Below are 25,277 nucleotides of genomic sequence, written 5' to 3' on the forward strand. Positions count from 1 at the left end.
CCCCCAGTCTCCCACGACGCAGGACTGTTGTTGAGTCCAAAACAGCAGTCCCAAAATAAAGAAAATAAACAGAAGACAACTTCTCTGGAGCTCTTCCTGATGCGTGCTTCTCCTGAGGCACATTTTCTTAAATTGGCTAGATGGGAGGGGAGCAGAGGGGAGGAACCAGTACACCCTCTATAAAAGTTTATATGTGCCCGTCTCCTACGGAAACCCTCTTTTCCCCATCGTTATGAACGACTTCCCTGTATCCCATAAGAATGTAAGAGAAAATTAAAAAAAAAAAAAAAATATGGAAAAAATAAATGTAGAAATACAGAAAGGCAATCTTACCTGTAGCACACAGTGTGAGCAGAACCAGGGCGAGGGCGACACTTCCAGTACAGTTCATGATTCCTAAATAAAAGTGACACATAAGAGACAGCGCCAACACACAGGTTTTACTTGAAAGTTAACATCAGATCACTTTATTATAGCATATACCGGAACAGAAAGGAGGTGAAACGCAGGTGGCACTGTATGGCAAGCATTACTACCTGAAGGAAAGCGGAAGTGCCTTCCATCGCCAGCGCCAGAAATGGTTGTGTCTAGATCCACTTCTATTGGATGGAACGTTAGGCGAGGGTGGAAGTTAGTTAGACGCCCTCACAGCGCTTTTTATTTTATTTGTAATTCACATTGGTGTAGATTATTTTTGAAAAAAAAACAAAAAAAAAGTCATTAGTGGTTCTAGCCACAACCCTCCGGATATGGCACCAGACTTCAACCTCCGGGGACATGCTGGACACAGCACTGCCGCTGACTGGGCACCAAACCCCACACCGGATACACCATTGGGACATGCCACACCCAGCATCGGGCACCACCACTGAGGACATGCAGCACCATACCTTCATAGCGCCACTGATCGCAAGATTCTGGACGGCCAAGCCACCAGCACAAGGACTATAAAGGAAGGGTATAGACATTGCTGGTTGCTGATGAAAATGGGATACTGGGCGATATGCTTGCTCAGCGAAGATCCCGCAGGGAGCATAGCGCCCCATGTGTACGGGGCTTAACAGTGCCGTCTCTGGAGATGGTTCAGAAGGCAGCTTTATTTATACTCAAAAATACAGCCATGAGGTATAGTAGGTTAAGATCCAATCATATATGATACATGTACAGTGCCTTATTTTACTAGCCAATCAGATGCTATACACGTTCTTGGCCTTTTTAGACCAAAATTAAATGGCATGTCACCGGAAGCGGAATCATTACCATACTGGACATTCTTATCTTTGTATGTGTCCACCTAAATCTAAGGGAATACAGTCACGGGGTCACCAACAAGTAGCTTGACATGGGGAGGGTAATAGTCAAAAAGTAGACAAGGTATTTTTTTTTACCGTGCCCGAAGCATGGTGAGCGCAGTGGTACGTTTTGGTGTCCATGTCGACACGACATGTGCCGACAGGCAGAATTTCATGCCCTACCATCCCTTAGAGCATGTGCCAGGCGACACATTGCTACGTTTGAGTGTTTGTGTTGACTGTCGACACACAGGCGGGAAAAAAAAAAAAACATGTTGACTTTCATTGTCGACCTAATGATACATACCCAATCTAAGGCCCCAAATCATGTTCCGCCTTCTGGATGTCTTAACTAATTTATTAATTTTATCTATGGTTCCATTTATGCTGTATAACAGTTGTTTGTCCAAGGTTTTTCTAACAAAAGCGAAGTCTCTAGATCTTAATGTATACAGTCAAGTGCTTGTAATTGTCCTCCATCAGATGCTAATTCAGGGGGCCCTGTACACACACAATGTGCATACAATCCAGATGCTGCATACAACCAAGGGGTCAGTGCTCATTGCCAGGGGTCTCGGAGGAGACAGACACTATAGGTCATATGTGACCTCTAGCGTCCGACAGTGAGCATATCGCTGCAGCATTACCAGGAAGTGCCGGGGAAGGCGGTGGTGGGGGACCAGTCAAACAGATTGCATGTATGCAATCAACCTGCGGGACCGTGCATTAAATACAATCCGTCGTGCAACCCTCGAGATTGTACGCTTGAGTACAAACTCGTTCTTGTGTATGGGGGGCCTTTAAGCTTTGTACAGATGGTGCAATTCCAGCTATTGATTTTGACTATATAGTCAAAATGGAATAGAAAGTTACCGTATATACTAGAGTATAAGCCGAATTTTTCAGCACATTTTTTGTGCTGAAAAAGTACCCCCTTCGGCTTATACTCAGGTGTATACAGTAATTGGTCCTTCAGTCAGAGCCGGTGGCAATGCCTGGTGAAGCTCGGGCCTGGCGGAGGCTGATGTTGCAGCCTCTGTGCTGATGTCGCGCTGGCCAGAAACTAGCACGGAGGCAGAAATAGAGGACGCGCCAAATGCCGCCGGGCAGGAGAGTAAGGAGCAGCCAGTATCGGGAAGCAAGGGCTCCGGCAATGGGGCTCATGACCTGCCATGGTGAGTGCGGAATACATGCAGCGCATCCATACCCCATGCAGCGCATCCATACCCCATGCAGCGCATCCATACCCCATGCAGCGCATCCATACCACATGCAGCGTCAGCTCTGCAGCAGTCACGCAGCCCCAATTACCTGGGACCCTTTCATATCTTCCTTATTAGTGCCTCCCTCTATATGGACTGTAATTACATATTACAGCTTCCCTTCCTGTCACACCCTGTACTTGGCTGCTCATCCTGTAAGAATCCTTCCAGCTGGGGAACTAAAATGACAGGAGACCTAGCTGCAATTATGGGATCATGGGATGAAGGGAGAGGGGGGACTTGCCCCTAGACCATGGGTCCTCAAACTGCGGCCCTCCAGATGTTATGAAACTACAAATCCCAGCATGGCTTGCCACAGTTTTGCTATAAGGGAGTGGTAAAACTGTGGCAAGGCATGCTGGGATTTGTAGTTTCACAACATCTGGAGGGCCACAGTTTGAGGACCCATGCCCTAGACCATGTACAGTGTGTCTCAGTGAGTCCCTAGACCCTTTGCATTTCCCACCCTAGGCTTATACTTGGGTCAATAAGTTTTCCCCTTTTTTTGTGGTAAATTTAGGTGCCTCGGCTTATATTCGGGTCGACTTATACTCGAGTATATACGGTAGCCTGAATCACACAGTGTGCAGCCCCATTATCAGATCAAAAAATAAAATAAAAAATAAATACACTGTGCAGCAGTGACATGCTGTGAGGACTGTGTACAGAGGGACACTGGGGCAGATGTATTAAGCCTGGCGAAGAGATAAACTGGAGATAAAGTGGAGAAAAAGTGGAAGGAGATAACCCACCAGCCAATCAGCAGTGTTTGAAATATGACAGTTGGAAGCTGATTGGCTGATGCGTTAACTCCATTCACTTTTTCTCCACTTTATCTCCAGTTTATCTCTTCGCCAGGCTTAATACATCTGCCCCACTGTCACGCACCGCAGCCGCCGATACCACCGGTAAAAGAAAAAAAAAATGCTCAGCAGGTGCTCCACTGGATGCCACCGAGGTCACTTCCCCTCACAGCGGATTCGGTCTGAAATACCGACGGTGGAAATCCCGACAGCTATTGACAGACGGTCAAAATACCGACATATAGAATGTAGACAGGTGAAAAGGTCGACAGGGGTTTTTTTTCACCTGAATGTTGACACAGTCGACATGGACACAGTTGGAAGTCAACCACAGCCCCTCGCATCGCTCCCGATGCTTCGGACATGGTGCCTTGCTGCACACTATTCTCCCACCACACCCTATTGGATGGTAGGGCATGAAATAGCACCTGTTGGCACATGTCGGCTCAAAAAAACCCTGTCGACCGAAAGTCATGTCGACCTTTTCACCTGTCTACATTCTATATGTCTGTATTTTGACCTTTCGGGATTTTGACCGTCGGTCAATGGTTGTCGGTATTTTGACTGCATCCCCTCACAGCATGTCACTAACAGTCAAGCTGGGACACCAAAGGCAGTAGAATGGGTGAAGGGAGAGCTGGATAAAAGTGTTGACAGGAGCTGCTGTGATTGAACAGCAGCTGGATTTACTGTCCAATCACAGCAGCCCCCGTCAGTGAAGCACTTCTAGAAGTGTCATTTTTTATTAGGCTTAGCTCCCCCACCCCATCCCCTTACACTGGTCTGTGGAAAGCACCGCTTATCGGTCCTAGGTATATTCTTTGTATTATTTTAAACAAAATGACAGGGGAAGCACTGCCTCCCTGGCTGCAGGTCCCAGCTGCGTCACTTGTAGAATGTATTTAGCCTAGGGCCAAACTGCACGACAGTGTAAATTATGGGTCTTCAACCTATGGCCCCCCCAGATGTTGTGAAACTACATGTTCCAACATGCATTGCTACATTTTTTCCTATAAGACAGGGCTGGGCAATTGCGGCCCTCCAGATGTTAAGGAACTACACATCCCAGCATGCCTTGCATCAGTTTCAGCTTGGCCACATAGCAAAACTAATGCAAAGCATCCTGGGATGTGTAGTTCCTCAACATCTGGAGGGCCGCAATTGCCCAGCCCTGCTATAAGAGCATACCAAAACTGTCAGGGCATGCTGGGACATGTAGTTCCACAACATCTGGAGGGCCACAGGTTGAAGACCTGTGGTGTAAATGGAAAGTGCAGTTAGTAAAGATGGCATCAAACCTGAGGCGCACAACGTGTCCACACCTAACACACAAAGGCGATCCAAACCCTATGACTGAGGCGCACACACATCTGTACAAAATAACCTCTATAAGATTAACCCCGACTTCCGGTTCCGGCAGCGGCATGAGCAGTCGCATGTGAGAGCTCCGATGCCCACCGGCTCACACTAACCCTTTTCACGGCTAAGATAGCCTCCACAAGCCGCGGTATCCGCACCCACTGCTCCCGGCAAGACGCAGACCCGCATGGAACAATTCCTGGACGAAATGCCCGGCTTCAGGATCCGTGCCAGCAAAGTGAAAGCGCCAGCACCCGCCGCCTCCAAGATGGCGACCGCAGCAGAACATACACGTGCGCCCGCACAGAAAACCTCCCCGCAGCCTCCTCGAACCAAGCCGCCCTCACCCCCAGCAGCAGACAGCTACACCGAGACCCCACAGCCTGTCTCCCCTGCTCCAGACCACAAGGTAACCCCACAACCAGACGATGCCGTGACATATGGGGATATGGTGGGCGCAATAAGGGCAGCAATGGCCCCCCTGCTGCAAGACCAAACTGACAAAATTAACAGACAGCTAGCACCGTTACAGCAGCGGGTAGCAGAGACTGAACACAGAGTTGGGGAATGCTTTCAGGACGTAGCTGAAATGAAACCCATAATGAAACAGCACTCCTCAGACTTAATGTACCTATATAACAAGGTGCAAGATCTGGAAAACCGGTCCAGAAGACAAAACCTGCGCATCATTGGACTGCCAGAATCTTTAAAGGGAGCCTACTTATTTCAGTTTATAAAGATCAAGTTGCCAGAACTACTTAACATACAAGACCGTTGTTCTGATATGGTGGTAGAGCGTGCCCACAGGTTAGGGCCACTGAGACCCCAAGAGGGCGCGCGGCCCAGAGCTGTTATATTTAAAACGCTCAATTATCTCCATAAAGAACTCATATGGGAGGGTCACAGAATCTTTCTTGGGAGGGTCACAGAATCTTAATCTTCCAAGATTACACCGCAGAATTGATGAAGCAGAGAAAAGAGTTCTCGCCTATTTGCTCCAGGCTTATCAAGCTGGAGAGGAAGTTCGCCTTAATGTACCCGGCCAGACTCAGGATATATGACGGCTCCTCATTCAGAGACTTTTTGTCGGCGCGAGACGCAGAATGCTTTCTAAGGGAGGAACAAGGGTCGGACTGACAGCACTCCCAGATGTCTGACTGCGAGTAACTTGGACTCTGAGTTAACTAACTTTACTCTTTTCTTTGTTTGCACTATGGACTGCTGAAGCTCCGGGTCTGAGTATGGCCGGCACCTATATGCATCCACCCTGACGTATAAGTAAACGACAACCCGGCGGGGCCGTGCCACAGACCACTCAACTACTGGTTTGATATTATAAGCTAATTACAAAAATGGCAAATGTTCTATGACAAGTTGGCTAAATGTTTTATTAATTACGTTTCATGTGTGAGTTGATGGGCGTAGGAGTCTACGCTGCAAGTTGTAAGGTGAGATGTTCCTTTCTCACCACATCTATTACGGAAGCAAGCCTTTTAGGCACACAGGTTACAAAACCCCATTGTTTCCTTCCCCCCTCCCCCTTAGATGCCCTCCCTTCCCCCCATCCCCACCCTGGAAAGGGAGGCAATACCTACTGTTTAACGTACTCAAGCATAGACAAAATTGTTGTTGTAGTTACGCATGTTCACCTGATCTCCAGCTGCCATGGCAATTAATATAGGAAGCTGGAATGTAGGTGGGATAAATTCCCCGGTTAAACGGAAGAGAATTCTGGTTCACTTGAACAAGCTCCGTCTCGATTTGGTGTGTATCCAGGAGTCGCACTTACTACCGCAGGAAGTAGTTAAATTAAACATGATGAAGTGGAAACTACTAGCGTCTTCCTCATACACATCGAAGGCGAGAGGAGTGGTTATCTTAGCCAAAAGCAATTTAGATATCGAGGTGATAAAGGCTATAATCGGACCCTCAGGGCCGATTTGTTCTATGCCAGCTGAAATGTGATCAACAAGAATTTGTATGTATAAATGTTTATGCCCCAAACCAATACTCCAACCCCTTCTTTAGACAACTGATTGCTGTCATGACCCCCTTTTTACATCTTCCAATGATACTATGTGGCGACCTTAACTTAGTCTCATCCAATCACTTGGACAGACAACAGCATCATTCTTCTCCCCGCAGACTTCCTAAATTTGGTGTCCCCCAGTTCTGTGAACAATTGCAAATGTTAGACTCCTGGAGAGTGATGCACCCGACGGAACAAAATTATTCCTGTCTCTCTGCAGCCACAAATAGAATGTCTCGCATAGATTATGTTCTAATTTCACACTTCCTCCTCCCCAAAGTTGAACTAGCTGAGATGGCCCCAATTGTCCTATCAGACCACGCCGTGGTACACATTAGAATACATCTTTCCAAGAGACCAGATACTACTCCTTCTTGGAGGTGCCCCCCAGCCCTGGCGTCTTCAACACATTTTAGGATTGCAGTTAAGAAGGCCTGGGATTACTATGCTAGGGACAATTATGAAGCCGAGGAGGCAGACCCCCTGCTGTTCTGGCAGGCGTCAAAAGCCACATTGAGAGGGGAAATGATCTCCCAAATGGCACACCTAAAAAAGAAAGTGAAGCAAGAGCATTTGCAAGCTCAGCTAACACTTGGAGACGCCTTCCGGAGCTATAGGACATCCCCCTCCTCCACCACTAAGAATAACTACCCATCAGCCAAACGAACTTATGAAGCCACAATAGAGAGGTCTGAATCCATATACTCCTTTGCCAAAAAGGCAAGGTTTCATAGATTTGGAAACAAATCAAGTAAATTACTCTCCTCACTACTACAGGGACAGAGACCCCCTGCGACAATACGACCCCTACGCAGGCCGGATAACACCCTGACGACATCCAATGCCCAAACAGCCCAGTTATTGTGTGACTTCTACACCGACCTATACTTTAAACCAATCTCTGACCACTCTAATGCTGACAAATTTTGGGAAAATATCTCTCTACCGCAAATTACCGAGGCCGACGCAAACTACCTAACCCGAGATATAACTGACCAAGAAGTGTCCAAGGCCATATCAGGACTGAAGCCCGGTAAGGCCCCCGGCCCGGACGGACTCACACCTGATTATTACAAGCTTTTATCCTCCAAAATAATCCCGACCCTTACTAAAGTATTTAATACCATTTTGTCTTCCCATACGATCCCTGACCATTTTAATTCTGCAACACTCAGAGTAATCCCCAAACCAGGTAGGGACCTAGCCTCCCCCAGTTCCTACAGACCAATATCGTTATTAAATATTGACTATAAGCTCCTCATGAAGATCATGGCAGAACGCCTTAAACAGATACTACCCAGGCTAATCCATAAAGACCAGACGGGATTTGTCATGGGCAGGAGCTCAACCATTAACATCAGACGAGTCCTGGCAGCAGTTCATGCTTCCCAGTGTGCTGTGTCGGAGGACCCAAAAGCCATTCTTTCTTTAGATGCAGAGAAGGCCTTCGACATGGTGCACTGGGAACACCTACACCACACGTTAAAATCCTTTGCTTTTCTGGAAACCTTTTATCATCAGTATATGAAGGTGCCTCCTCCCGTATCATTTGCAATGGCCTACTGTCGGAACCATTCCCTATCCAGAGGGGCACAAGGCAGGGGTGCCCCCTCTCACCACTGCTGTTTGCATTGGCCTTAGAGCCACTGGCCATACATTTAAGAGCATCCCCAGAATATCAGGGAATCCAGGTCTGCAATGTGGATCTCCGGGTATACCTTTTTGCGGATGATATGTTATTGTTCCTATCTCACCCACAGTATGCCATTCCATTGATATTTGATACACTACATATATTTGGCACCTTCTCAGGATATAAAGTCAATGTAGACAAATCGGAGCTCCTGATTCTAAAGGCCCCCATACACTAGTAAGATTTATCTGACCTGTAAATTGCATCTGATTTCCCTTGAACTTCCCTGGCAGCTTCACAGGAGGCCTACATACAATTTGACACTTGATGTGCCATTTTTTACATCCAATTTGCATCAGATAAATCACATGTGATTTATCTGATGCACAGTGTCATGTGATTACAAAGCCACATGCCCTAGCTTCCCTGATCCTATGCGATTTTGGGACGATTTCATCCGATTTCGGCACTTTGGGCCGATAACCGGGTGAAATCGGCACAAAAACGCAGGTGTGTGATATCTGATCCGATCGGATGCGTGATCCCGTGCGCATCGGATGCGTGATCCTGTGCGCATCGGATCGGATCAGGGAGGTCGGACGGTCTGCACATAAGATCACGTCCGACCTCCCTGTATGCATATGCCTGCCCGCCTGACATGCATATGCATACAGAAACCGGGGGAGCAGTGGGGCGGGCAGCAGGTCCCTGAGCGCTTAGCTGGCGGCACCGGCGAGTGCTGACCTGGCCGGGTGGTGTGATCACAGATATCAGCAGCGCTGCGGGACTGGACGGGCAGTACAGTGGCAGGTATTAGATTTTTAAAATACCTGTCAAATGACTGGCCAGTCTCTGATTGGCTGAGAGCTCTCAGCCAATCAGAGACTGGCCAGTCATTTGACAAGTATTTTAAAAATCTAATACCCGCCACTGCACTGCCCGTCCCGCAGCGCTGCTGATATCTGTGATCACACCACCCGGCCAGGTCAGCACTCGCCGGTGCCGCCAGCTAAGCGCTCAGGGACCTACTGCCCGCCCCACTGCTCCCCCGGTGTCTGCATGCATATGCCTGTCAGGCGGGCAGGCATATGCATACAGGGAGGTCAGCACTCGCCGGCGCCGCCAGCTAAGTGCTCAGTTACCCGCTGGCCGCTCCACTGCTCCTCCTGATGAGGATCACTGCCGCCCTCCTGCCCCTCACCGCCTGCCCCCTGCTCCTCACCGCCCGCTGCAGCTCCCCGTTACATATGATAAATCGCAAGCGATTTATCACATGTAAAATTTGGCTCATCAAGTGCCGAATTGTATGTGAGCCTCCTAGGGAGCTCCCGGGCAGCTCACAGGAGAATTGGGTCCAACATGTCCTAAGGACAAGTCGGCCTAATGTATGGGGGCCTTTAGCTGTCCCTACGAGTCCACGTCCCCTGTGCCAGGAGACCTGGAGCCGGTTTCTATTTTTTTATCTTATAATAAAGGTTTCACCAGGATGGCAGTTTCTTTAGGTGCAGCGACGCTGAGGCAGCTTTCTTCTCTCAGCGGAGGTGGCCAGAAATAGGTTTATGAAAGGAGCCAGGGGCCAAAAAAGCTAAATTCAGCTTGGGTGCACTGCGCAGTAAAGCATGGTGAACAGCAATGTGGAACCAGCAGCGCCGCACCCTCCCCTCACTACAGCCACAATCAGTGTAAAGCTGCCCATACACGGAGCCGTTCGCCAGCATCCGTTCTGTACTATGCGATGCGCGCTCCCGCGCATCACATAGTACGATACAAAAAGTATGTGCTACACATACTTTTTGTACTATGTACACATCGTATCGGATCGCAGTGCATGCACACTGCATGCACTAGGGATGCGATCCGATCCAATGTGTGCTGTTTAAGTCCCAAACGGATCCGTTAAACGGACCGTGTATGGGCAGCTTTAGGAATACACTGTGGAAGCCGAGCAGAGTATATCATACCCAGAGCTGAGATCATGATCACACTGCCCCGCTACTGCCTGTACTGCGGTCACAGCTCCTAGTCAGATTGTACAATTATTAGAACATTAGCATGCATCATAATTATTATAATAATATTTTTCTCAGTAGTAAAATGATGGAAAATGTGTTAACTCTCACAGTTGGCACCAGCTTTCTCAAGCCAATCCATCTATAGGAGGCTATCATTGAAATATATCACTATACACTTCTCACTTTATTGAGAATGTTCAGAGCATTTATTTTCTGACATCCAGCCACAGATGCTCACAGCATCTGAATGCTTTACCTCAAACTGCTGGCAGACTATACCCATCCCGACAGATACTAGCTGTCATCTGCAAACCCCTGGTCCTGGCCTGGTGCCAAGTTCAGTCGGGACAGCTTTTACCTGTCACCTTAGAAGATCTGTCTTCTCCTAGAGAGAAGCTTTGTGAGTCCACTCACTGGCAGGCAGTCTGTTGCGGCCGGAGTGGAGTGGGTGACCCAGGGAGGTGGCAGCAGTAGCAAAGTATACAGCGTGCAGGAGCGTTCATATCGCTGGGGCACCGAGGCGGACTGCAGGCAGTCTGTTGCGCCGGAGTGATCTGAGCCTAGGAGCCGAGTGGGTGACCCAGGGAGCCGCGCAGCAGTCAGTGGCAAAGTATACAGCCGCTGTCACTGCGTGCGGGAGCGGCTGGAGCGGAGGACGCGGCAGCAGGGTGCAGCTGAGTGACAGGTGCACAGTGGAGGGAGCGGCGCCGGTAAGGCTGGGTTCCGACGCGTGAAGTAGGTAATTTCAGACAGTGACTGCCTGACAGGAAGCTGCGGCGGCTTCCGGCGATGTACGCGTACTGCGGGGGGTGGGAGGAGGACTCCAAACATAGAGATATATCGGATCTGATACATCATGGGTGCAAAAGCACCCACGATGTACCCATGATGGGTCAGATGCCGATATATCTTATGTTCGGCAGGTCCGACCATCTGATCAGATCCGATGCGCACGGGACCGCGCATCAGATCAGATGTCAAACACATGCGATTTTGGGCCGATTTCACCCGATTTATCGGCCCAAAGTGCCAACATCGGATGAAATCGGACGAAAATCGCATAGTGTATGGGGGCCTTTAGAGGTACCCCACCTTCTTTCCCCCCCACTGACAAATTACATTGCATTAAAATACAAACGTCCCACATTAAGTATTTAGGCATACAAATCACAAGCAAACTATCAGATCTATACAAGAAAAACTACCCCCCAATTCTAGTAAAATTAATCAAGACACTACAAGACTGGACTTCTCTACCCCTCTCCCTCCTGGGAAGAATAGAAGTTGTGAAATCAGTAATATTCCCAAGAGTAATGTACCCAATGCAAATGCTCCCAATAAAAATACCTCCCACTGATGTCAAAATCCTAACACAGGTCTGTTCTAAATTCATATGGAATGGAAAAAAGCCTAAGATTTCCCTGGCAAAACTGAACCTCTCCAAACTAAACGGAGGCATGGGACTCCCGGACATCTCTTCCTACTCTTGCTCCTTACTAGCTCGAGTGTCAATGGGGTGGCTACAAGAGGTTGATTTTCACTCTATATATGAATTGGATAGTGCCATCTTCTTCCCATATTCGCCCAAAGCTCATATACACCTACCGAAAAAAACATATCCCACCCCAAATATATGGCAACCCTCTATTTCAGGATATATACAATGCGTGGCAACATGCATGCACCAAAATAGGTCTAAACCCAATGTATACAGAATGGATGCCTATTTGCGGTAACCCTCTATTCCCACCCGGTATAAATAACCCAATCTTTAAGAGACTAAAGAACAAGGGACTGAAATTAATTTCCCAGGTATTTGACCCAGGAGGAAAAACCCTTCCGTTTTCCACTCTTAGAGACAAATTTGGGCTACCTAGTAACGCACTTTTCCCAACGATTCAAATCCAGCACTTCGTGCAATCTCTATCAACACAAGATTTCATGTTATCTTCACAGTCTATTCTCCACACTTGGGTAAATAAAATCCAGAACGATACCTTTAAATCTAAACTGATCTACATAGAGATACAGAAAGCTCTATCCCCACTTTACAAGATAAAACGAGAGATTCGTGGCTACATGACATCCCGTCCCTCCAAACACCAGACATATTCAAGCACTATGAGTCCTCAATGAAAATCCTACAATCCTCAGCCTTACAGGAAACCCATTACAAAACGATACATAGAGCCTACATGTCTCAGAGACAAAGAAGCCACTTTGATCCTGGGGAGTCAGGTAGATGCCCTAAGTGTGGTTACTACTCGGCATCATTATTCCACAACTTCTGGGCCTGTAGTCACATTAAAAAGTTCTGGTTTAAGATCTTATACTACATGGAAACGAAGCTCACCCTAAAAGTTCCGCTCCACCCCATACCAATAATTTTCTTAAACTTTGACCCATGGCAGCTGAATAGTGACCAAAAACAACTTATACCATTCTTAACGTTACTCCTCACAACGGCAAAAAAGGCCATATTGAAATCCTGGATCACCAGCCACAAACCTAACTTAACAGATGTAGAGGAACTTCTAAACAGCTACATGACCTTTGACAGATATAACATTCACTCCAACCAAACACTGAGCAAATCTTTCCTGAGGAAGTGGGAACCGTATATTAAAACTAAACCCTTAGATACTCAAGCTAAGATACTTGAATCCCTAGACCTACTCCCACACGTTGATTGATAGCACTTGTTATGTTTTAGAAACCAGGCAGGTGGCGGAAGGACCTCCCCAGGATACAAGTGTTCCTAATTGAAGAGACCCCGTATTCCCCTTGTTACGCAGAAGATTTTATGTATACCCAGAAAAAAGCTTCCCGTCTAAGGAGCTCCACCTCCTGACCTCCCACCAACGTATGCTACCCCCTCAACCGATTTACTACACCTGGAACCCCAGGAGAACGTAACAAAATGATGACACTAACTACAACACCCCCCACAGCCTCTCTACCCCTAATTGTGCTACTGTGTGGCATAATTTGAATTGGGGGGTTTACTATTGTGTGACCACACCTCTTATGAAACCACGGTCTCTTGATAATGTATGGGAAATAGCACATTTGTATAGTTTGCAGGGGAGTGCCACTTCTCTAGGACCACTTTAAGCCCTGATTAGGTCTATTATATGAATCATGTGTTAGAATTGCACTTTGCTTCTAGAACATGGAACAGCTGAAATTGGCAAATTCCAGCATGCTCAGTGTTTGAGCACATCAGCTAATGTGAGCCAGCACGGACGTCTGCCAAGCACACACCCTCATAAAAACTGATTTCGTTCACTTGCCCATAAATTTCTCAGGCTGAGCTGCGCTGCGCTGCGCTGCCTGCGCGGACTCGCCCGTGAAGTTTTCAGGCACGCCACTGATTAATAGGTGTGTGACAGTGATGCCTCCAGCTGTGCACCTCCACTAGGGGCAGCTACCGCCACTCGCAGCAGTGACCAGGCAGGAGACTGGGGAAAGTTTGGGTTTGGGGTTGGTCAGGAGCGCTCGTACATCCCTGAGTCTGCCACCTGGTTACTGCTGTGAATCCCGGCGTGGAGAGTCGGGACTGCCCCATATACCCTGTTCTCACTGCTATTCAAATTCCCAGGTCTAGCATGTTGACCCGGTAATTTGCCTTTTAACACGGGGTTTTTTGTTTTTTTTGAGTGTGAACGGGTCAACCCCAGTGGAGATTTTCCCATTAGGCACGTGCCTAGGGGAGGCACATGTTGGGGGGCGGCACTTGGTTACTTGTTTTAGCACTGTCAGCCTAAAATGCACCAGTAACTACAAAATATAACATGCACATACTGCCACTGTTAGCTATCCTACACACTATAATATATATATATATAAATAAATAAATAAATAAAGGATGATAATTAATATGTATGCATAATTAAAAAAAAATAAAAAATAAAAAAACAGTGGCTTTTTTATTATAATTAAATGGCACACTTAATTGAGGGCTTATAACTAATCAATTAAAATAATTAAATTAGGGAAGGGGTGGGGGGGGGGGCGGCCGTTACTGTTGTGCCTAGGGGCACCCTCCCCTGTAAATTCGCCCCTGGTCAACCCGTGTCACAATTCAGGGTCTCCAACCCTGCTTTTTTACCCAGGTTGGAGACCCGGGTTGACCCGTTCACACTGCAAAAAAACCCGTGTTAAAAGGCAAATTAGCGGGTAGAACTGCTTCACCCGGGAATTTGCCTTAGTGGTGAGAATTTGAACAGGATGCGGCGCTGCAGTCTCCGGCATTAAAATGCCGTGTTGTTCACACTCGCAGTGTGAACACGGCATAAGTTCTCTGGTGGCTTTTAATGGGGCAGGACAAACCTGCCCTGGTAGTTTGGGGACCTTATAGTCTGTATCCAGCTTTAGTGGTTGTCCTTAAATAGTGAATGGTCCTGAGAAGTAGCACACAGAAGGCTGAGATGTGGGGTGCGGATTAAAAGTTCGACAATTAATAGGTTGACAGTCAATAGAGTAACACATAGAAGGTTGACAGGATAAAACACGTCGACATTATATAAAAAAAAAATAAAAAAATCAAATTTAAATAAAAAGTTCAATGCTAAAGGCACCTGTAAATGGTTGACAAAAAAAAAAGAAAAAAAAGGCCCAACTATTTTTTGGGGGTGTCATTTTGTAGTTTCACGATTTCTGAGCCAAACGCTTGGAGAAGTGTACTCTTGCGGGCTCGTGTCAGTCAAGGTGGGTAAGTGACAGTGACATTCTCTGGTAGCTTGGAATGGGCTATATCAGGAGAAGGCAACTCAATATGGCTTCCAAAATCAGTGCAGACACCTCCGCAGACCACAGCTAGTAACAGGTGATCTTCCGCCTGCCCCACTGGTACATATCAGCCGGGGACTTCTGTACTAAGGGCCTTATTCTAGTTCACTCTGACAAAATCCTTTTTAGATAGACAAAATGATGTGCACTGCAGGTGGGGCAGATGTTACTTGTGCAGAGAGCATTAGATTTGGGTGGGGTTTTACTTCAAAGTGAGATCTATATTGCAGTGTAAAAATAAAGCAGCCAGTATTTAACCTGCACAGAAACTAAATAACTCGGCAGTGCGTAATTAACAGACAGACACACACATACACTTTCTGTATCTGTCCGGTAATGAATGAGATCCTAGGACAAGCAATCACTTCCAAATCAAACTCTGGAAAATGGACAAATATGGTTTGGACAAGTCTGTCAGATCAAACGGATTTAACCAATTTGTCTGTATGGCCATTGTCGTTTTCCAGCAAATGGTTGCTCTGGATTCAGAGCTTCTGATGCTGGACAAGTCATCCAGGCAATAGGGTGGGGGCACTGGCCCACAACACTGCAGTCACTATACCAACCCACTACTTTATGGTCATGCTGAACAATATAGAAAAAGATGAAGGTGTGCACAGCTGAGTAATTATAACGTAAAGGGCCCCATACACTATGCAACTTCTCAGAGGGAAGGACCACAAAAAAAAGTTTACAGTCCTTTTGCATATATCATATGCAATGCCATAGCCCGCTTATGGGAGGCTGTCAGTCAGGGTGAAAAGTAGCCAAAGCGCACCAGTGTATGACCAGATTAAAACACACACACACACACACACACACACACACAGTTAGCAAGGCACAAGTACACACACATAAATAACTTATTGGCCACCAGTGACAAACCATCTGTGCTCAAGCATAAATGTTAGTAATACCCCTTTCACATTCGCAGAGCCGGGTCATACCCAGGAATGTGTTCCCGGATGTTTCTCAAAAAGTATAACAATTTTAATAAAAATAATACATATAAATACACAGATAAAAATATATATCACACTATGCACAATAAATCCCTAGACATGAAGTCCGAAGGGGTTATATAATGTATCACCGGGATACTATAGGTATCAATTGAGGCTGAGATATAATTGATGAAAACTGACAAGAGTTTAGGGTACTTATGTAGTATCTGGGCGTCCGATTTTTTGATTGTATGCCTTAAGTTAAGGCATACAATCAGATGAGATGCGATATCGCATCGCATGCGACCATCGGATGCGATGCGATGACCCGATTTTTCCATAGGAATCAATGTTAAAATGGACTGAGTCCATTTTAACATGGAATTCAATGGGAAAAAGGGGTCCTTTTCATACCCCTACTATCCAAGTGGGCATGGAGTTGGATATAAACCTGTGTCCGCTCGCCACGCTTCGGGCTCGGTGGCTCGCCACAGGTTTATATCCAACTCCATGCCCACTTGGATAGTAGGGGTATGAAAAGGACCCCTTTTTCCCATTGAATTCCATGTTAAAATGGACTCAGTCCATTTTAACATTGATTCCTATGGAAAAAAAATCGGGTCATCGCATCCGATGGTCGCATGCGATGCGATGTGCCCGATCCGACCCGATTTCTAAATCGGACGCCCAGATACTACATAAGTACCGAGTTTAGATTACCATCCTGGTCGGTCCGTTTGATGTTATTTATTCAGATAGTTGGGAACAGCAGTCCAAAATGCCCTATGATTTCAAGGGCTCAGGTTCCCCACTTTTAAGCACAACCTCTTGGAGACTGGAATTAGGGATCATGCAGGTATCCCAAAGGTGGAAGTCCGACCAGGATGGGAATATAAACTCTTGTCAGTTTTCATCAATTATATCTCAGCCTCAATTGATACCTGATAGTATCCCGGTGATACATTATATAAACCCTTCGGACTTCATGTCTAGGGATTTATTGTGCATAGTGTGATATATATTTTTATCTGTTTATTTATATGTATTATTTTTTTACTATTGTTATCTTTGGGTTTGACCACCCTGTGCCAGCTGCTGTTGAATTGCGCACCACACATTTGTTTTCTTCTCATGTGTTCCCGGATGCTACCTGGGACTCTACCCGGGATTGTACCCTCTACACTGCACTCAGACCTGGGAACGACCCAGGACAGCCCAATTCACACTGATCCTGGGAAATCCCTGCAAATACATATGCATGTCATTAGAAATGGACTCCAGGGCTCTGAAAGATGACCACAGAATTTGTGAGCCCAAGAAAGCTCCAATCAGCAACTTTTTTAAAGTCCCAGGTACGGGACCATTCACACACTGACTGCATCCTGGGTCGATTCCAGAATCTACCCAGGTAGGGACCTGGGTAGAAATCCCGGGATATTCTTTCAAGACCCTTTCACACTGATCTTAATCCCTGGATGATGCGTGTTCATGTGCAAAAACCCAGGATATTTTTGCAAGTGTGAAAGGGGTATTAAGGGATCGTGTCTGGTACAATCACACAAGACTATGTATGGTTAATAGTCACAATCACATGATGGCCCCCTGTTTGTTGATAATAGAGACCATAAAGTGGATTCAGGGGGTGTGCTACCACTGACAAATGACAAACTATCAAAGAGAAGCAAATAAAAGAAAAAAAAAATTTGTTGTGGTGTGGTGCGCCAAAAGAAAAAAAAAAAAAACTGTCATAAAATATAACTTTTAATAATATATTTAAAGCGAGCAAAATATTAAAAGAAAACACATAGTAAACAATTGAAAAATTGTGCGTGTCTAAAACTACACGTGCGGGCGGCCGTGTGTGCTAGAATTCTTCTTCAATTCATTCTATTCAGCTCTACCTGCTATCTCACTTCCATAGTGTGCAGATTCTGAACACGTTTTACAGGATCCCTTGGTTGTAGCACAAGTTCCTGCTCTGTGTAGAGATGTCTGGGTGTGGATCATTTGGTCGACCATAAAGTTGGTCAAACAGTCGACATGGGATTTTCCACTGTTTTTTTTTTTTTACCCGAATGTCGACAGTGAAACGCAGCACCATGCTCTGCACACTATTTTATTCTCCCACCACGCCCTAGTGGGTGGTAGGGCATGAAATACGGCCTGTCGGCACATGGCTCAAAAAAACAAAACATGTCGACCTAATGCTTGTGTCAACCTAATGACAAGGGTTACCCTCTGTTTCTTGTGATACCAATATCAACCATCACCAATTATTTCTTGTTTATTAAATTGTGTTTGAAAAATATTTTGCAATATGTTGCTAGAGATATCTCAGGCTATCCATTAATCAGTTCCTCCTTTTGTGCCAATAACAAAGATTAGTAATTTTCCTGAGAAATGTTCATGTTCAGAGTCTTTATGCACAACATAATATACACCACACATGGCATAATTCTGAAGGTGCATGCTGGGTAACACTCCTTCAGTGTTATCGACTCCCTTTGTGTTTTTTTGTGTGTTGGTATTATCATAGGGTGTCAATTTTATTCTTGATCTCTTTAATAAACATTAAAAAGTTAAGTTTTAAAAAATAAACTTTTTTTCAAAGCAGTGCCTCTTCCTTTGCCATGTACTTGTTTATACTCTCAGGGGAGCACCTCCACCAGTCATTACATCATACTTGCCTACCTGACCCTCTCCATGTGGGAGAAAATGCTCTGTTCCTGGACTTCCCTGGTAATGTATGATTGCCAGCACCTGTGGGGAGCTAGGTAAAGGTGTTTCACCACAGGTGCTGGCAATCATACATTACCAGGGAAGCCCAGGAGCAGAGCATTTTCTCCCGCATGGAGAGGGTCAGGTAGGCAAGTATGCATTACATAGACCAGTGGTAGCCAACCCTAGCCCTCGAGAGCTACCAACAGTTCACGTTTTCCAGACAACCTAGCTGTTGCACTCATTAATCACTGACATTTTAAAAGATACACAGATGGAGCTAATTAGCTCACTTGTGATTCTGTGAGGAGACCTGCAAAACATGCACTGTTGGCAGTTCTCGAGGACTAGGGTTGGCTACCCCAGACATAGACCAAGGCATCTCATTACACATATTGCAGGGTTGTCGACTTTTATATTCTCCTCTCCGGGAGAAGCCCGGAGAGGAGACATTCAGCAACAGCTCGGGGGGCGGGGCTTGGACGTGACATCATTAAGCCCCGCCCCCATAATGCGAAATAGCCAGATAAGATAGGGATAAAATGGCCGCGATGGGGCGCAGTGGGGGTCACGCTGAATCCGGGAGGGTTGCCCACCTTTCCAGGGGGTAGGGGGGGCCGGGAGGAGGACCCGATTTTCGGGAGACTCCCGGCCATTCCGGGAAGGTAGGCAACCCTGACATATTGTGGATACTTCGATCGCTACATACATTATTTTCTTTACTCGTGTCAGTGACTTGTGCACCCTCCCCAATTCCCTTTTCCCAGCGGATTGGCCGGTGATAAAAAAAAAGACACTTTATCACTTCACCGAGCTTAATAAATCTGCCCCAACGTCCTTTATGTCCATTAATCTAATGATAAATTGGCATGTCCAATTAGAGTCATATAGCAGAAGGTATGTCACTTATAACTGCAGCAAGAGTCAGTTTGGTATAACACTGAAGTGTGCTCCTGTTTATTGTGAAAATATAGGTAGGCATCAGCATACCTCCCAACATGACGCTCTCCAGGAGGGACACAATAATCTGTTTCTGGATGTCCCTCTGAATGTATGATTGCCATCACTTGTTCAAACAGGGTAATTGATAAGAAAGGTGTTTTTCAACACAGGTGATGGCAGTTATTCATTCAGAGGGAAATCCACAAACAGAGCAATGTGTCTAGGGGCTGGCTGGCAACTTATAGCCAGAGTACTGGCCCGAAAAGGGGGTGTGGTCATTTAAAAGGGGGCGTGCCATTAAGCTGAAGTAATGCCCATTACACATAATGGCACACACTGTAATGCCCATTACACATAAGGGGGCAGATGCACTAATATGCCTATAACGTTTTGCACATAACGAGTCCCGCTTCTCCAGCATAACGTGGAGAAGCGGGCAAACGTTATAGGCAGATGTATTAACCCCCCCAAAGCCGATAAGGAGAGCCGTTATCCCCAGCGTGAACGGCTCTCCTTATCGGCTCCCTCGCCACCCCCCCCCCCCCCCCCGGCCGGCTTTCTGGGCATGCGCGAGATCTCGCTAAAACCGCGAGATCTCCAGCGCAGCCCGAGCCAGACGCAGGGCTAGCGTTGTCCCCATGGGGGATAGGACAACGCTAGCCCTGAGCTGGCGAAGCGGCCGGGGCGAATTAACGCCTTGAAGGTTGTTAATACATCGCCCGGCCGCTAATCCCTGGCGGGGGATTGCAGGGGACAGCCCCACCGAGCGTATCGGCGGGCTGTCACTAGCGCACGTTAGGTGCGCTAGTAATACATTAGGATAGACGTAATTCCCCCCAGTTAACCGGTGTTAAGTGCCTTTTTGCACTTAACGCTGGTTGATACATCTGCCCCAATGCCACACACCATAATGCCTCCCTCTGCTTTACTAAACTGGTGGCCCTGGTTGCAGGGAAGGTGGGCTGGCGTGGGCCCATGGCAACGAAAGGGTGAAATATACCGTCTGCAACGCCAGTTGTTCACCTCCATTACTACATACACATATTATACACAGTCACACATATATACAATATAAATGTAGTTACACAAAAGTACACACACATTTCTTATATATACATACAGACACACATACATTCACACTCACAGTCACATATACATAGTCAGATACTTGTACACACCAACATACATGAATACAGACACACAGATTATATACTGTAGTGGCCCCTCCTCCCATCCATCCTCACATCACACGCAGGCAGGGTAGATACTGTTCCTCATGGAATGTACAGTAAAAGATCCTCTGTCCTCCGCCTCACCGCCTCTCTCTCAATGCTGTGTGTCCCCTACCCGCTGCCCCGTGCACCCACGCTTCAGATTGGATTTCTTTCATTCAAACAGAGCGCCGAATCCGCACTTCCGGGTATTGCTTGATGCGCTGTTATCCCTACACAGACACTAGAGGTACGACAGTAGCTCTAGCGTCTGTCTCCTTGAAGGCGGCGGCCATGTTTGGAGAGGCCTGGAAAAGGCGGAGGCAGAGGCACACTGGACCACCAGGGACCTATTTACATTTGACAGTGGTGGCCCAGTACACTCGGAAACCAAGTGGCCCGGGGGGAACATGGCACCCTACCCCCTGGCCCAGCCAGCCTCTGAATGTGTCCCTCCTGGGGAGGGTCATGTTGGGAGGTATGCATCAGCCGATCATATATACATACCCTCCAACATGACCCATTCTAAGGTACAAAATGCTCTTCTTCTGGACTTCTTCCTTAATTTAGAATTGCCTTCACCTTTGCTGGAACACTTATCATCACTGAACTAGTTTAACACAGATGAATGCAATTATCAATGAAGAAAGTATTCCTGAAACAGTGCATTTTGTACCTAATGTTGGAGGGTATGTATATACCATACTTTCAATTTCACCGCTCTGGGAGAAGCCCGGAGAGGCAACACATCAGAGGGCAAGGCTGACATCACTTTTGCCACTCATGCTGGAAAACTCAGTGATTCGCAGGGCGCGGAGAGGGGCGGGCTTAAATAACAAAATACAACTATTGCGTCATTTTAGCCCCGCCCTGCGGACCTGTGATTTGCGGTAATTAAACTAGCGGGCAAGGGCGGCGTGGGAGCTATTACCAGAAAGCGGGAGACTTGCCCACCTTCCCATGGGGTCGGGAGGCAAACACGATTTTCGGGAGGCTCCCGGCCATCCCGGGAGGGTAGACAAGCCTGGTATATACAGGAACACAGTTATCTAGTTATTGCATATATATTGAGCGCTACTAGTCCTTTGTCTAGCACTAATATACAGTGCAAGGTTGCCCATTAATACAAGGCAGATACAGTAGCAGAGCCCCACATTCTGGCAAATATAATGGGTATTGTTCGTGCTCTGTACCATAACTCAGGCTCTAACTATTGTGCAGGGAGAGCTGCCTGTTGATACAAGCATACCTCTGCTTCTGGACTTTCTTGTTAATGCATGATTACCTTGATCTGTGTTGAACAGGTTAATTAATAAGAAAGGTGTTTCAACACAGGTGATATCAATCATAAATTAAGACAGAATCAGAGCAATGTGTGTCCCTCCTGGAGAGGGTCATGTTGGGAGGTATGTACAAGGCAGATACTATATCAGTGGTTAGGGAACTCGGTCCTCATTACCCCACGCAGTGTATGTTTTGCAGGTCTCCTCATAGAATCACAAGTGAAATAATTAACTCCACCTGCGGACCTTATAAAATGTGTCTGAGTAATTAGTACACCTGTGCACCTGCTGGGTTACCAGCAAAACATGCACTGTGTGGGGTAATGAGGACCGAGTTCCCTGACCACTGTACTATATGCAACTCTGCTCATATAGTAGACATATAGAGGCAGGTACACTAGTCAGGGTTGGACACAGATTAAGTAAATGAAACCGTACAAAGAATATAGCCCTTAAAAGGGCTAGAGCGGAGAATCACTGCAAATCAGGCATGTCCAAACTATGGCCCTCCAACTTGCCACAGTTTTTCTAGTAGGGAATGCTAAAATTATTGCAAGGCATGCTGGGACGTGTAGTTTCACAACAGCTGGAGGACCGTAATTTGGACATGCCTGCTGTAAGTATATGACTGAATGGACCGTGCAAATCTCACCGTGTGTACCCAGCATGAGAGCGCCTTGAGACATGATCGCTGATGGACATTATACGAGGAGAAACATAATGGGGGTGGTGTAGGCCGCTTTGCTTCAGAACCGCGCTTGGATTCCATATACAGCAGGCATGTCCAAACTATGCCCCCCCAGCTGTTGTGAAACTACATGTCCCATGATGCCTTGCCATGGTTTTGCTATTAGGGCAGTGATTCCCAAACTGTGTGCCGTGGCTCCCTGGGGTGCCTCGGGACACTTGCAGGGGAGCCTCGGTTTGGTTGTCCAGGACCAATTCAAATTATTTATGATCAATTATTTCTGGACAGAACCAGTGCTGGTGGGTGCCAATTATAAAATCTGTACAATCAGAACCAAATCCTGCCCTTTACCACATAACTGAACCTAAGAAGCACATGTAAACACAATCTACATATATATATATATACATATATATATATATATATATATATATATATATATATATATATATATATATATATATATATATATATAATTTTGGGGCCTATGGGTGCCATGGAAAAATTCTGATACTCTGGGGTGCCATGATTAGAAAAAGATTGGGAACCCCTGTATTAGGGAATGCTAAAACTATGGCAAGGCATACTGGGATGTGTAGTTTCACAACAGCTAGGGGGCCACAGTTTGGACACGCCTGATATACAGTTATAGGACACAAAAACATCACAGTTCCATCCTGTATCCCACTCACCCACATACTGCTTCTCGGCCACAATGCCCACAGTGGTGAGAATAAGAACAATCATAAGAATAATGAATATTATTTACCATTACAATCATGTCAACTGGAACTAGCTACTATGGACAGCAATGCAACCATACAGTCCCCTCTCCTTATGCAGAACACCACCCCTCCCCCCCATCATGGCTTCCTCCTACCTCTTTGTCATGTGTCACAGCCACAACAGCTTCTGCTCTGAACCCTTTATATAAACTCAGCTCCTGTACTTATGCCCAGTATGTAGGGCGGAGGATCCCCAGATGACACTACAAATACAGAGCGTATGTGCTGCAGCCTGCTCCAACAGCAAGAGGACTGAGTCTGGGTGGGAGTAATAGCTGCTTCCCCAGAGCTGGGTGTGGATTAACATTAACCCCTTCACTGCCAGCCCCAATGCACAACAGTCCCATTATCCCAGAAACACAACTCAGCACCTACAGAATTGTGTACCAGCCAAGGGCTCTCCATATTCTGCCAATTTTTTTTTTTTTTTATGATAAAAAAATAATATATATATATATATATATATATATATATATATATATATATATATATATATATATATATATAATTTCTATCATCACACCCTCCTGGAGTGAGTGAGCCTGACCAGGGGCAGGTGCAAGATTTGTCTCAGCTAGGGAAGTTGCTTTTCTGCTGACATGTCTCTCACAACGGGGGTGGGTAAAAGCCGGAATCATAGTAAATGCATTGAAAAAGCCGGAAACCATGTAAAGTGTATTAGAAAAGCCGGAAATCATAGCAAATGCATTGAAAAAGCCGGAAACTATGTAAAATGTATTAGGAAAAGCTGGAAATCATAGTAAATGTATTGAAAAAGCCGGAAACCATGTAAATTGTATTGGGTTGGGATCATTGGATAGACAGCAAGTAGGTCAACAAGCATTAGGTCGACATGACTGAAGGTCGACATGCAGGAATGTTGACATGACTGAATGTCGACGTGGGTCAGGTCGACATGTCATTAGGTCGATACAAGCATTAAACCATGTAAAGTGTATTAGAAAAAGCTGGAAATCATAGTTTATATATTGAAATAGCCAAACACCATGTAATGTGTATTAGAATAGCTGTAAATCATAGCAAATGATTTGAAAAAAACAGAAACATAGTAAATGTATTGACAAAGCATAAGCATGTGCAATCTATGGTAAATGGGCCCTGTTGTATTGAGCAGCAGCAGCTTCTTGTATATAGCATTGGCTAGAGAAAAACAAATATGTTTATTGTATAGGGTCACGAACCTATGTCAGCTAATTTGCAAAAATATTATCAAAATCCTACTGTAAGGTAAGGTCGCTGCCTTTTCCGGCTTTTTCAATGCATGTTCTATGATTTCCGGCTTTTCTAATATACTTTACATGTATTTACTATGATTTCCAGCTTTTCCTAATACACTTTACATAGTTTCCGGCTTTTTCACTGCATTTACTATGATTTCCGGCTTTTCTAATACACTTTGCATTGTCTTTGTCTTTTTCACTGCATTTACTATGATTTCCGGATTTTTCACTGCATTTACTATAATTTCCGGCTTTTCTAATACACTTTGCATTGTCTTTGTCTT

The 25,277-nt window shown here is 46.0% G+C and overlaps 1 protein-coding gene across 1 annotated transcript in view; it reads right to left on the minus strand.

Moving 5' to 3' along the window:
- Positions 1-24,045, minus strand: part of CD59 (CD59 molecule (CD59 blood group)) — a 46,162-nt gene extending 22,117 nt beyond the window's left edge. Inside the window, exons 1-2 of the mRNA XM_083164736.1 lie at positions 23,848-24,045; positions 334-396 (exon numbers count right to left, since the gene is read on the minus strand). Coding sequence (XP_083020862.1) covers positions 334-391 — 58 coding nt within the window. The 5' untranslated portion in view covers positions 392-396; positions 23,848-24,045. The remainder of the gene's footprint in view (positions 1-333; positions 397-23,847) is intronic.
- Positions 24,046-25,277: the final 1,232 nt, after the last annotated feature.

Source organism: Crinia signifera, chromosome 11 (genome assembly GCF_055691185.1).
Source record: "Crinia signifera chromosome 11, ASM5569118v1, whole genome shotgun sequence".
In the NCBI taxonomy this organism is placed as follows: domain Eukaryota; kingdom Metazoa; phylum Chordata; class Amphibia; order Anura; family Myobatrachidae; genus Crinia; species Crinia signifera.